General features: G+C 45.5%; 1 protein-coding gene across 1 annotated transcript; it reads right to left on the bottom strand.

Moving 5' to 3' along the window:
- Positions 1-6,872: 6,872 nt before the first annotated feature.
- Positions 6,873-13,505, bottom strand: LOC101779275 (ATP-dependent helicase rhp16-like). Its single transcript, XM_022823804.1, is given in 17 exon segments — positions 6,873-7,244; positions 7,373-7,453; positions 7,566-7,654; positions 7,747-7,899; positions 7,983-8,087; positions 8,657-8,884; positions 9,009-9,137; positions 9,326-9,395; positions 9,804-9,889; positions 9,979-10,125; positions 10,216-10,276; positions 10,487-10,560; positions 10,635-10,757; positions 12,130-12,582; positions 12,584-12,852; positions 12,855-13,283; positions 13,379-13,505. Coding segments are annotated over 17 exon segments (2,601 nt in total). The 5' UTR covers positions 13,410-13,505; the 3' UTR covers positions 6,873-7,171.
- Positions 13,506-14,911: the final 1,406 nt, after the last annotated feature.

Below are 14,911 nucleotides of genomic sequence, written 5' to 3'. Positions count from 1 at the left end.
CTCTTCTCTCTCCTAGCGACCTGCACCAACCACTACGGCTATTAGTCTACTTTTGCTGCTCTCACTCTCTTTCTCTCTCCTCCGGGGGGACGATGAGCTTGGTCCATGGAAGAGTGAAATTATTGCCGACTCGTACCGTAGAATTCAATTAGCGTATAACTTCTGCCAGAGTTTGGTGATGGAGTATTAATCATCTTAAAGAGCAAAAGGTTTGAAAAGTATAAGTACGTTGGTTACCCAATGGATAACTCTTAAAATCAAATGATAATGATACTCCCTTCGTTCAACAATAATTTGCGTAGAGTAATATGTGTACGGAACCTTTTTAGACCGAGCGCGCACGTCTCTCATAGCATGCATGTTGCATTAATGCACAGAAGTTATTTGCCAATACATGTGGTAATGTTGCATTAATGGTTAGCTTGATTATGCGGGGGATGGCATAATGCACGGGAAATATTTTGTGGCGTATTAGGTATGCTGTAAAATGCAATAATGGTATCATTGATCTTAGGTGCCAATACCTTATGCACCGATCATTGTTGGATAGAGGGAATCCGAGTGAATTAATGGGTTTGAGCTTTCATTCTAACCATCATCTTTTGGACATGGAAGTAATTGGCTAAACTTAAATCTTAATGTGGTTTTTAGCTTGCTTAAAATCTAGAGGGTGTTGACTTCTAGACTAGGGGTCGATCGTTCTTTTATGTTTCAGGAATTTTGTGTCGGCGAAGTGGATATTTTTTCTTAGTCACACATGGAAGACGTTCCTACAAATTTTAGACTTTTCAGACATTTTCTTAGCAAAGAGGAGAATATTTTTTCCTTAGTCAAACACAATTGAGGAACCTTTACTAGCTTGGTGTTTGAAATTATCGGAAAAGAAGGTGTTAGTTAAATTTAAATTTTGTGTTCAGTTATTCATATCAATGCAATACTTCCATTTGAATTAAGAATCCCATTGTAGTATAAATACAGTAATGTTTATGATACTTCTAGGGACCAACCTTTTTGTTTTTCCAACTTGAATATTTAGCCATTTCTATAGCTAAACCAAGGGCACGTAGTTAGCCCTAGGCAAGAACCAAGACTTAGAGACGATCTAAGCATGAAATTACATTATAAATTCTGGCATATGATGATCACCTTCAAAATTCATGTATTTGAGCAGCCCATTTGCCGCCAAGGCCGGGACCGGAGATCTGAGAGGGTGTTTCTTGGGTTTTGGTCTATGGGCCAGGTCTACATAGGTGGTGGACCGCGTCGCTTTCACATTTTCTCTCTCCTGTTATTTTTTCCATCTGCTTTCGATCTTTTCTGACAGCACGACAATTTCCGGTCCTTTTTTTATTCGACGATATAAATCCATTCCCGTCTTTGCCGGGGTCCAGTTTTTCCTTTCCCACATGGCCTGCTAGGGGCACACGCTTTACTTTACACCAGGAAATTTCGCATGGTCTCCTTGGATTTTATATTGCTTTTTCTTTAATCTTTTGTTGACTAGCGAGCACATGATGTCGGTTTTCAATTCCAATCACAAAGGCGTCATGGAATTGTTTTTTTAGTAAACTGGATTCTGTGCTAATTAAGTTGTCAAGTACTAGGTTGGATCTAAGTAAATATCAACATGCATGCCGGTCTAGCAAACTTGGTGATGAGATTCTATGTGTTGTTTGAGGCAAAACTTTCTGTTAGCTAAAGTTGTTCTAGTAGGTATTAGCAAGGTATTAGGCAACTCGGTTGTAATGATCTTGAAACCTCTTAAATCGCAAGTCCTATCTCAAAATCAGTCATCAAATCAAGGATTGTTTGTCACTAGGTCAAGATTTTACCAACTCAAAGAAAACAACATTTTATGGGCACTTTGTTCTTCATATTAAGACTAGCTATCGGTCGCCGCATGCGCTGCAATAAAATTCCAACAAAAGGTATTAAAAACGTGGCGGGCTCTAATAATTGTTCTAGTGGTTGTTCCAAATATTAATTTTTTACTAGCTTTTTAGTAGAAAAATACATATATAATTAAACAGTAAAGAAACCATAAAAGCAGGTCATCTATGCTTTTCATACATAGGTACACAAAAATTATTGAAAAAAATCTTATGTAGAACAAACCACCATTACCAACTATGTTTTTTTTATATGGAAAGGTAATATCGTTTTTTATATAGAAAAGCAAGATATTACCGCATTTCTAGCGTGTCTTGTTCATGAGCACATCGAGCGTAGCTCCAAGTAGCATGCCTTACCAACAATGGTTGCTAGTGCTCCTAGGGTGGTAGTGGCCCTTAGAACTGTAGGTTGGGCAAGTCGGAAACAAGACCTGCGTCTGAATCATGTAAGAAAGTGCAATAATCATACACGATAATTTGTGGCAGTGATGGCAATGTGAGGCTATGGTTAAGAAAGATAGATGAGATGATGGTTAACAAGATTTGGGAAAAAAGGTGAAAGCGAGAGAGATAAGTGATGTGAAGTGTGGCATTAGGGGCGGAACCATGTTGTTAGGGAATGCATGCACTCCAATATAACGTGCCTCCATTTGCAAAATATGCATAGAAAAATTTAACTTTAAGCTGGTAGGAGGAGTTATAACTCAAAACTTATGATCCAAACCAAGACCTATGTACTCCCTCCGTCCCAAATTATAGGTTGTTTTGGCTTTTTTAGATTCATAGGCTTTCTTATGCATTTAGATATACCCTATGTCTAGATGCATAATAATATCTATACATCTAGAAAAGTCAAACGACCTATAATTTGGAACGGAGGGAGTACAAAAGTGTACCGATCCAGAGGGAAAAATTGATGCAATAATATATATAATTGTTGCAGCATGGTAGGACTGGTGGTTGTGATAAACTTAACTATGATCCCTAGCTTAGAGTGATGCATTCCTCTTTAGCTACCCTTCCCGTTTTTTTTTTGCTCTAGCAGGTGAGCTACATAACTCTTTTCCCCATCTCGTGACATGCATGAAAGGCTTTGGTTGGTGGTGTACAAAGAATGGCAAGTGCTTTTCCAAAAAAAAAAAAGAATGGCAAGTGGGGAGCACCTCTCAGACCAATTATTATTAGGAATTCAGATGGTTGGAGCTTGGAATTGACTTGATAGTGTGGTTTTTGCAATCCATTTCTAAGTAATGTCAGTGGGCCAAGAAGGGCCTATTATCCAAATACTCCTACTATAGATTTTGGAACAAATATTCTTCTCTTTACAATAAACGGGAAATACCACCATGGATAAAAATCCCAGATGCTCCTGCAACCCGTACACAGGACGACGAGGTCGAGTCATTCTTGAACAAGTTGCCAAATGAAACATAAGCTGGCATCTTACCTGTTTCTGAAATCAGACGTGCACAGCACAAGTATTTGACCCCCAGCAAGCAATTATCACCGTGGAAGCGCAGTGACTGGCTGCAGCTTGCCTGCAAAATGACTGGTCTGGAAACTGACAGCAGGCTGATTGCTGCTGCTCTGCACAAAAATGGATGGAGTAATCGCGTAAACCTACCAGTACCACCACCAGTGCTGCTGCATGAGCATTGCGCAAGATCTACGCAGTGACCGTGACATCATCAGGTGAGGTAAAAACACTGCGATCCTGATTGACCATTCACCGCGCGTGCAAACTGCAAAGTCCAAACTCCAAAGGGCATGTCCTCTCGCTTGGCATGATTCAGCCATGGCCATTGGGTGGGGAGGTCCCTGTCAGGGGCGTGTCAGCGGTGGGGCCCACGCGCCACCTGTCAGGATGGATGGCCATTGGGTGGTGGGGGTGTGCCCGGGATTGCTGCTACTGTCGCAACAGGCCACGGCCACGGGCGCACGATTCACAGATCCAAATCATCAGCGTGGATCTTGGGGTTTGTTCGTGCTATTCAGGATCTACTTCTAGGTTCGAACCGGATTTCAAAGTTTCCGTATTTCCTAAAAATAACTGTTTGAAAAACCTTGTTAAAGTTTTTCCTTAGCTAGGAAAATTTTGAGCTCCTAGCTCTTATTCCCTCCGTCCCAAATTATTAATTATTTTTTATTTTTCTAGATTGATAAATTTTATTATGCAATTATGTCTAGACGTATAGTATAGATATAAACATAAAGAAGTCCAAACGGGAGGGAGTATGTAACTAAGGGACCGATAGTGAAAGATACGTAAGAGAATTCGACAATTCCAGAGGTCTATACGATGCAATTTTGAACTTTCTAGCGTGGTCATAGCATCACACAAGGACCTTCTAGATGATGAAAAGTCAAAGATGGTGTCCATTTCTTTATGGATATATGGAAAGATTTCTTTAGAAAGATATCAAAATGGTTAGTATTCAAATACAAGTCAGCATGGGAAGTGAAGATGGATGCGAGCACTGGAGTTTCACCTCCTCAACAAAATGCTTCTTTAGGGAAGAATTGTAAGATCAATGATTCATTGACGAAAATAAAATGCCGGAGATGTCGTACAAATAACGAACGTGGAAAAACTCCTTCCACCGCTACGGCTATCACCATGGGCAAACACTGCACATCCTTTTCGCATTGCATTGCCCGGGAACTGTACTGGCACTACAATAATGCACTCTACTAGCGCACTAATACGATGTCGACCGATCCGGGTTTTGACTAGGCTGCTAGGCTGTGTGTTTGCTGCCTTTCCGGCCTCCGATCCCTTTCCGAATCCGGAAGGCAGATAAAGAGAAAAGGTCGAAGAGATCGGTCAGGGTCCTTTTCGGGAAAGGGTGGCGACGGATGGACGGACGGGACGCCGCTCCGGCCGGACGGAACAATCACGACGCGGGAGCCCGGAGCTGGCTGGCCGAAACTGCTTGACAGGAAAAGGACGGCGCCCACTGATGCCACTTCAATCGCCGGCGGATCATCGAAGAGAGGGAGAGAGACTGTCACTGGTGGCAGACGAGACGACACGACACACAAGTTGTTTTGGGGATACGTAGGAGGAAGGGTTGGGTCGGTAGAAAACCACCGCGTACCTAGCGTGCATGCATCGTGCAGCTCCATCGGCTGCTGATGGCAACGTACCTGCCAACCAAGCACTCATCGTCTCGGTGCTCTCCAGGCATAGCGTGGTGAAAAGATTTGTGTAGCGAAACTTGGGACGGGCGATTCTTGCGTGTGGAATCGAAGGGCTGACGTGGCGTACCGGGTGGGGATGCGCTTGGGATTAGTGGATTTCTGATTTGATAGCGGATTCCGATGAGGCTAATCAGGAATGCCGAGAATCTGATCATAACAGTTAGCAACGAATCCGGTGAATTCGTATGCCGATCGACCCAGAGCCGAATCCATGCAAGGAGTCGGAGTCCCGATAGCAATTAGCAACGCTGAGGCCCCCCGGAGTAGTGGCTGGTGAGCGCGACGGGCATGTGCACGGCCTCGGGAGACCGCGGCACCGGGCCGGGGGGCGCCCCCACACCACACCGCGCGGCGTCTCGTAAACAAATCCTAGTCACGCGACGACGCGACGTCTCCGCTTCCCTAGCCACACACAGGCCAGCCGGCCGATCGCTTCCACCGCACGCAAGCGGCGGTTAATTAGGCCGATCGCTTCACTGCAGTGGCTTGGCGCCACGCGACTCGCCGATAATTGATGGGCCCGTCCGTGCGTGGAGTTTAATTTGGTTTGATGTACTAGCATAACCCACCACCGTGGATGTAATGATGCAGACGCATCTTGTTGTTTGGCTAGAGGAATCGGCGTTTATGTCGTGAGATAAAAGGTGGACTCCTCCTGCGTCTCTCTCCGTACGTGGCAAGTGGCATCGGCCCTAGCAGGAGGGTACCTGCTGCGTTGCGTCGTCGGAAATGGCACGACAAGTAGCTTCGTCCTGCCGTCCACGTGAGATGCTCTTCTGCTTGCCGTCTGCAGTCTGCTCCAGTGCCGCTGAAGAGTCAAGGCAAACGAAGGCGCCACTAGTCACTCACTGGTCACTACGGACGACGCCCTGCGCACGAGTCCAAGGAAAAGATAGGGGGGGTCTGCGTCTGTCCGACGAACAGTACGCGGTACGCCGGCCGGCCAGGCTTTGTCACTGTCGCTTTGCCTGCGCGCGCTCCGCGGTAGTACGATGTTCGATGCAAAAACGGCCAACAAAACACGCGACGCCGCTGTTTGGACTTTGGGACCTTGACTCGAGGAATGAGGAGGGAACCCATCTCACGGTACTGTCGCTGCCTGCCGCAGACCAACTGCTGTGTGTCGGCAGACGGTCAGCCTGGATGGAACGCGCGTAGCTGCCACCCTTCGTCGCTGGTGATTTCATTTCGTTCGCCCATGTCACCGCCCTAGTTGCAGACAAGACTACAAGAGCCAGGCACCGGTCCCCGCTATCAGATTTGGATAGGCTGCCTATCTAAAATCTACCCGCAAGTACAGCCCCAGCCGCCAGGCTTCTCTTGGCCAATCACTCACCGCTGATTGTTGCCGTGCCCCTCGATCGGGGCAGTCAGATCGCCCGACCAGGCGCAACCATCAGAGTGCTGCTAGGCCACCTCACCTATACACATGGGCAAATCCATAGCTCTACCGTCACAGGAGAACAGGCAAACGATTCGGTGATCAATCGCTACCCCCGTGCCCCGCCCTGTGAGTGTGTCCTGTGAAGGCAACGGCAGCACCAGGTCTGGTCTGTGCCTTCAGGCGACGGTCCACCCGGCGTCCCAGCCCACTGCCGCCTGCCACAAATCACCTGCGACCTGCCGGCTGATGCGACGCGGACCCGCCCGGCCGGGATCGATCGCATCGCCGGACAGGACCCCGGTCCTCCCGCGGATGCTCCGGTCTCACAGATGCTCCGCGCACACGGGACGCACATGCGGCATCACACGTCACACGACACGTCGACACTGCACACAGGCCAATAACGCCATCTTCTAGTCTTCTTCCCCAGAATGGTAAAAGGGGCTACCCTCCAGGCGTTCCACTTGTACGCGCAATGATCAGGGATACTACTACTACCACCGCCTACGGTCCAGGGTACTCTGTCATGGTGAAGGCTCGCTACCATCGTTACACTGCAGTTTGCGATCCAAAAGCTACGCTACCAGTCGATCTACGCCCGACGCCGCCCTGCCGTTTGATGGTGTGAGGTCAGGGTTCCGACATGCCGGCGCTCCTAGGACACGCTACGCTACTCATGCATGCCCGGCAGCAGTTAGATCTGGAACAAAAACTTGAGATCGGCCTCCGTCAGCTTCGACATGGCATCCGGCGAGTCGCCCACGGTGCTGCAGCACAGAGCAAACACGACAGCATCAGCATTAGCAGGCAGGCTGCATCCCGCTTCCACAGAACGGTACTAACGCCAAAATGTTGGTATCCGATACTGGATGAGAAAGAGAGCTTTAGTTATTACCCTTCAAACACTAGCTGCTTCTTCTCTTGCAGCTGCAGTATGCGCTCTTCGACCGTGTCCTTGATCACGAACCTCGTGCTCCTGCCGTACCACAACCACAAGGTAGTTAGAAAAGGAGGGATGGATATCGTCCAGGGAAAACATGCACAACGATTTGAATCGGTACTGCAAGATAAGGCAAGTCATACTGAACTTGATTGGCTTGAACTGTCCGATTCGGTGGATGCGATCCTGGGCTTGGCTCTCGACCGCTGGATTCCACCAAGGGTCCATCAGGAAAACCTACCATCCAGCATGGTATAAGTCCACTATCAGAAACAAAAAAAAAAGTAGGCAAAAAGTACTAGGGGAAAAAAAGGGTTGACTAAGCTCACATGAGATGCAACAGTGAGATTCAGAGCAACTCCTCCAGCTTTCAGGCTCATCAGGAAGATCCTGCAGTCTGGGTCATTGGTGAAGGTGTCTATGGCTCTTCCCTTCTCAGTAATGTTCATGGCCCCATTCAGCTGGACACACTTGATGCCGGACTGCCAAATCATCTTTTATTATTCTCGACTGTCGATGGACAAGATCGCAAGGGTTAAGACTGGTACAGATTATCAATACTTACCTTCTCCAAGGAGAATTGAATCAGATCCAAGAATGATGTGAACTGGCTGAATACAATCCCTTTGGCAGAGCCGTCATGCTCAATCATGTTTCGTACCTCCTCTCTCTGCATAATTGGGAGAAAAGGTCAGTGATAAGAAATTTTATGGTAACAGAAGCAGTAATAAGTAGCTATGCCCAAGATTGGTGTAAAACTCATAGGTTGATACACTACAGTGCTTTACTGATGAGCCATGAGGTAAGAAACAGCCACAGTAGCTCTTGTGGTTTTTTGGTAGTAGATCTAAGGGAGACTAAGCCTCTAAGTTCCATGATATTAGGCCAAAATGTGCTGTATAGACTTCCAGATCCATAGTGAGTTCGAGGTTGTATGCTCCAATGAGCTCTAAACTCCAAAGAAACATAAATATACAACCTGTTTGTGGGACTAATCACTCCATTGATATACTGTCACAAATGTGCGGAACCATGTCTACTTGTGAGTCCCCATGTGGATACTCAATCCAAATTTAGTGGAAGTTTATGTTCGCAAGGTTCTTATACAGGCAAATAGCTTCAGCTTTCACTATGCGTAAATATTGTTTTGTTCTCTTCATCATGTCATATAAAAAAACATGGCATCATAACACAATAAAGTAGAAAGAACAAAATACACTAGCAAGTTGTCTGACTTACCAATGCATCAATTTTTGTACTAGTCTTAAAATCCGCAAGGCTTGCTAGTCTGCTCAGTATTCCTGAGCGTTTGCGGCCCTTGACCCTGGGAGTTACTTTTTCAACTGAACTTTTTGTTGTTAAGTCAACAGTAAGAGGTACTGAACAGGATGGACATGAAACATTCCCCAAAGTTGCAGAGTAGTCTATCAAACAAGTCTTGCAGAATGCATGATCACAAGAGGTAACCTTGACAGAAAAAAAAAGTCAATGTGTGAAAGACTGAAAGTCAGCTTGTGATAAGGGGAAAACAAGAATGAATAGCATATAAGCTTTACTAACTATTCTCGCTTTTTAGGGGCAATCTACTAACCACAACATCTTCAGCCATATTATGACATATACCACATTGGCTTTCCATGGATTCATTTCCTTCGTTTTTCAATCCTTCACGAGGCTCTGCTGTCTTGGAATATGCTACAAGGTAGGGATGATCAACAGCCTACAATTTTGTCAGGACACGCAACATGTTACTTTCCAAAAGAAACATAGTTAAAGGTGCAATCCTATATGAATAAGACAAATGAATGCCTCTGTTGCCCCCATCTACATGAATGAGGCATCTGGACATGGGATTTTGAGCCTAAGGAGATTTGCCTATCCACAAGGAAATGTATACATACAACTCACCTGTCTCAACCTTGTGAGAAGATCAAAGATATGAGCATAGTTGTTCATCAGTGTTCCAGCAGCTACATATCTACAGAAAAAAGTGCAAAGGTAAAAACCTAAATTTTGTATGGAAAAGCAAGTGGAGGAAAAGATCACTTGCATTAGCAACATAACAAATGCCATCCAGTGAACATCACAAAAAAGAAATTCATGCTCAAAACTGACAAGACTAAAAGAGTCCATGCTTCTGCTAGGACATAACCATAAACCTGGTGGCATTGGCATGAATTAAGGAAAAGGGGGTAAGAGGTCCACTGGGACACTAGTTCTTTGCAATGATGGCACACTGGTTCCAACTGTTAGAAGCTAGAAAAGTGGGTTCATTGCTCAGAGCAAATTGGCTGTCAAATTTTTGAAGGACCATCTCCAGTATAACCATAGAAATCTGCTGGCTACTCTGTAACTCTGTAAGCACAAGTAGGAAACGACAACTTACGAATCAAACTGTGTGACACTTTGAGTATACAAAGCTTCATAGAATTCCATTTCGTTTTTATCAAAAGAGTCCCTCCTCAATGTCACCTATCATGTAAAAATCAACTTCTTATAAAGGGAAAACAAATGAGAGAAAAAGGGTATTACAATGAAGGTGTGAGCAATTGTGCACTCACAATTTTTGGCGGGAGAGCAAGATCTGCAGCTCGGCCTTTTTTGGTGCGCCTTAACACTATGCCTTTCAGAACTTTCTCCTTCAGAAGAATCATTGCTCTTTTGCCTTCATCACTTACTGAACCAAACTGTATTGGCCTCGCTATGTACTATTGAATATTGGCTTTCTGTCAGCATCTGACATGACAAACAAATGCACGTGCAAAACAAAGGTGATATAACTGGACCCTGTACCTCACCTTATTCCACCAGCAAAAGTGCCTAACAGATGAGTGACCACAGTCGCACAGTTTCTTCATGCTGCAGGAGAATGTAGATATGCTGGTCAGGTCCTCAATCCAAAGGAACAAATGAAGAAACGAAGGGAACAGTGAAAGCTCATAGCCTATGCAATATAACTGCAAGGAAATCATGTTTTTAAGCTGAAAAGTATCTTATCTTTTCAAAGGTTGCTGGTTACCTTAACTGGAAAGAGATTCGAGAACAGTAGTAAGGCTTTGAAAATCTTACCTGGTATCTAGTATCTCACAGTTACAGTCCTTGCAGAAATAGTTTGAATAGGGAAAGATTTGCAAGAAGCGAATCTGCAAAAGCAGCATGTAAGAACAAATAATCTAGAAGGTGTTATATTTTGTTTGTTCAGATATTTATTACAGACAAGCGAGTAAAGTTCTCCAACACGGTTCTGCAAAGGTGTCCCACTCAGAGCCCACTTGTATTCTGACTCTAACGCAAAAATAGCCCTTGCAGTATTGCACCGTCTATCTTTTATGAAGTGAGCCTGAACATACGAAAAAGAAAGAAAGAGCAATTCATTAACAGAAGGGTTAGGATCATAAAATGTTCAATTGTTAAGTAAAATACAGAATATCGATATACACATTCAAGTTAAACGTCAGTATATCATGCACTGATTGAGTTATCACAATGTGTTTCCCAAATATAAATATTGGTCTTAGTTATTTAAACTTCCACAAATGATATCCATACTATTAAAAAAATTGAGTAAATAGCTCTCCACTTGGAGTATATCCACTTCCACTCGATAGAACCTATCATCTCTGGTAACTACTACTTAACCAAGAACACTGAGTAAATGAACTAATAGCTTATCCTAAACTCCATATATTAAAAAACGGAGGGAGTATACCATAGCAGGCATAATGCTCGAAAACAGAAAATGAATGGTTATACCTGACACCAGGCTACGGATAACATCTTTTCGATGGTTAGATCTGACACCATGCTATTTGCACACATATCAGTATTGAGAAACGTTGGCATATTCAATAACATCATAAAGCAACGATGCCACAAAACATGGGAGACCAATACAGAGGTACACAATCTATATGTTTTGTGTAACTGCCTGCTCAATTTTCTTAATCTGCGCTATCTGAATGGTGCAGCAAACATTGATAAACACACATATGTAAGCAGAAACTACAGTATGCCAATGTGATGCAGTTGCAGTTGGTACACTAAAATGTAATGAGCCAAACAACCTTTTGCAATTTTTTGAATCTAATTAGTAATCAAACTGAAATGTTTGGATTATTGGATACGTCAATTTCAAGCAAACAATGTAAGGAAACCAAACATACAAGACAATCATTGTTTATAATAGCAGGTAAAGAACACAAGTCATCATAATAATAGTCCAAAGCAGTGTTCTAAATATGGGTCCACCACTCAAAAAATATGGGCCAGCAATTGCCAGTTAGGAAGTGTCATCGAGTTGAATTACGTACGATGATCGCGCAAATACCAGTTAACAATTTCTCCAATATTGACCACAAACATACAATAACACCTCTGTGTACCACCTAAGTAGTAGATACTCTTAACCATACAAACAGTAGGTTGCAAATAGCTCGTGAATACTGTGGAGATGCATTTTCCACCCTGGTCTATATCATCAAATTTACATGGAGGTTACCATTTGAATTTTCCTCAGATTGGATAGTAGAAGTCACCTCCATTTTCTACAACTCAATAGATAGCTTGTACTGAATCAACTAATCAATTAGCTCTATTCGATCTAGTATCCTGTTTGCTTAATTGGTACCTTCATGAGTAGTTTTCTAATTGCAACTATAGATTATATATCACTCAAAAACATTAAAATGAAGCATGACGGGCACATAAATCACCTCATCCAAGATAATCCGCTCCCACCGCACGGAGTGCAGAGGTGACTGACCCCTTGACTGGCTGACAGGTTCATCAGCCAATTCATCAAAATCCTCATTCTCCTCATCACCGTCCTTCTTTTGACCCCTTCTCTTTCCCTTCCCCTTGCTGCTGCCCCACTTCTTGCTCTGCTGCTTTGCCTGCTTCTCCGTGCGCACTGCATCAGGTCCACAGAAATACTTCAAGTGCACCTTCAGCTTGCTGGGGTAAAACAATTTATCGCAGTACTGGCACCGGATCTTAGGTGGCATGATGTGCTTCCGGTAGTCCGCCTCGATGGTAGAGTAGGTGGTGACTACAAAGTCATAGCTGTTGAAATCGAAATTCTTCGTGCCACGCTTGGCGCCCTGGTAGATTAGCACGCGCACGCTGCCACTGGCGGTGTGCCCGCTCGATCTTCCTCCCGCCCACTGGATGGACGGCGACCACCGGGCAGACGACCAACGTGCACCCATCTGCCTCTGCCTCATTGGGGCAGCCTGCGAGGAGAGGAGAAGAGCCCCGACTGGTTGGTGGCCCGGGGGCCGGAGGGGCCGGCGTTAGGACGAGCGAGATGCCTGGATGTCCTCCCCCATCCCCATCTGTCGCGAGGATGCCGCCCCGCGAGACGGAGCCCTCCTGCGCCAGCGCCCACGCGAGCCACTCCTTCTGGAATCGCAGCAGCGGGAGCACCACCTCGGGGCCGGGTCCGCGGTCGGCACGGCCGCCCCCGCCGCAGCGGCCCCGGCGTTCGGGGCCTCGGCGCCTCCGCCGGCCACCGGCCGCTCGTCGAGCCACCTGTCGTTGGCCGCCTCCCACACCTTCCACGGCAGGGGCGGGCCCCCGTCCTCGTCCCTCGCCTTCTTCCCCTTCCTCCTCCTCTTCCCGCCCCCCTTCCGCGCCCGATTCGGCATCGGCATCAGCATCAGCAGCTGCGGCGGAGCCGGCGGCGCCACCGCGGGGGCGGGGGCGGGCGGGGCGTCCTCATCGGGCGCGAACCCCTCCTCCTCCTCCTCGTCCTCCGCCCCGTCCTCGGAGCCGGCGACGAAGTCGGAGTCGGAGGTGGTGTCGGAAAGGGACTCCTCCTCATCATCCTCCTCCTCGTCGCGGCGGCGCCGCCGGCCGCTGCTGGATCCTGCGAAAGCAAAGGAGGAGACGGGGGGTTAGGGTTCCGGGGGATCAGGTGAGGTTTGGCTAGCGAGGGGGATTTGGGGTTGGGCGGGGACTCACCGGAGGAGGGGTTCCTGGCTCGGCGCGGCATGGTGGCGCGAAGGCGGCGGCGCTGGAGGAAAGGTGGGGTGGGTGGTTAGGACTCGTGGGGAATGGAGGGGGTTTTCGTGGGCGGATTGGGGATTGTCAGATTAGGTTTTTGGGGGAGGAGAATTGGCGGGAACTTGCAGGGGAAGGAGCTGACCCGGTCAGCGGGGAAGTGTGCTCCGGAAGGAGCCGCCGCCCGCCGGTGTCAGGCAGGTAAGCGCTCGCCTACGCCTCGTGTACATGGAAAGTTGGAAACACCTTTAAATTATGATAACCCTCTAAATTATGTTATTGTTAATATAAAAAATACTTACCTGAGGTGTATAACATGATGCGCCTCAACATATAGATCATGTATATTTGTATGGAAGATGTGAAGAAAACACCCATTTTTATATTAAATATATAGCTGAAACTAAGGGTTCAAGTAAACATATGTCGAACATAAATGGAGGTACCGCGGAAAGTGAAAGAAATTTGTGAATGTGGATGAGAAAGTGTATAGTGTAATTGGTAGCAAAAGTTATCACAATCGGATAAATAAGTATCTATCTGTGTATAAGTATTGTGCTAAAATATTTAATAGGTGAGAGAGCGCGCAAGGTAAATAATTTTATTTATGAGCCCTGATTTTTTTTGTAAAGTTTGTAATACTTATGCCTCTGAAAATTATTGACCCAAGGTGTACTAGTGCTTATATAAAATATTTAACTTATCTACAGGAAATCAGATCAGGATCATTTCCGTTTGAACAAAGCATGGCACCAAGAAGAGAATTTCAACGAAAAATATGAGTGGTGGCCAGTACTATATCAGTATATTGGAGTACTATACTACCTTAGCATTTAACTACAACTCCCTCCGTTCCAAATTGTAGGTCGTTTTAGCTTTTTTTCATAAATATTACTATGCATTTAGATATAGCATATGTCTAAGTGCATAATGACATCTATGAATCTAGAACCTAGAAAAGTCAAAACTTCCTACGCGAACTGAATAATCACATTTTAGTAAACCGTTGCAACAGTTAATGCCAGCTTCGGCTCCACCCCTGCTTTTGTCTAATATGCTCGTATCAAGGAGGTACCCCCTCACTGCAAGGACTATCACATCAGATACCACCGGTCTGTTCGCTTCAGCTTATAAGCCGGCTGAAAAGCTGAAACGGCTGATTTGTTGTGAGAGGAAAACACTGTTTGGTGGCTGATAAGCCGGCTGAATAAGCTGAAGCGAACAAGCCCCACATATCAAGAAGGATATTACTCTTCTTTTGTTTTTAATTTGATTTGTTCTTCTTCTCGCATGAGCCTTAGAGGGTGTATCCTCAGGAACTTTATTACCTGTCACATAGGAGTATTAAATATAGTTAATTACAAAACTAATTACACAGATGGAGTCTAATTCGCAAGACGAATTTATTAAGCCTAATTAGTCCATGATTTGACAATGTGGTGCTACAGTAACCATTTGCTAATGATGGATTAATTATGCTTAATAGATTCATCT

The sequence above is a fragment of the Setaria italica genome, chromosome II (assembly GCF_000263155.2).
Source record: "Setaria italica strain Yugu1 chromosome II, Setaria_italica_v2.0, whole genome shotgun sequence".
NCBI classification, from domain to species: domain Eukaryota; kingdom Viridiplantae; phylum Streptophyta; class Magnoliopsida; order Poales; family Poaceae; genus Setaria; species Setaria italica.
Note: the sequence above shows the minus strand (reverse complement) of the source record. Positions and strands in the feature narration are given on the sequence as shown.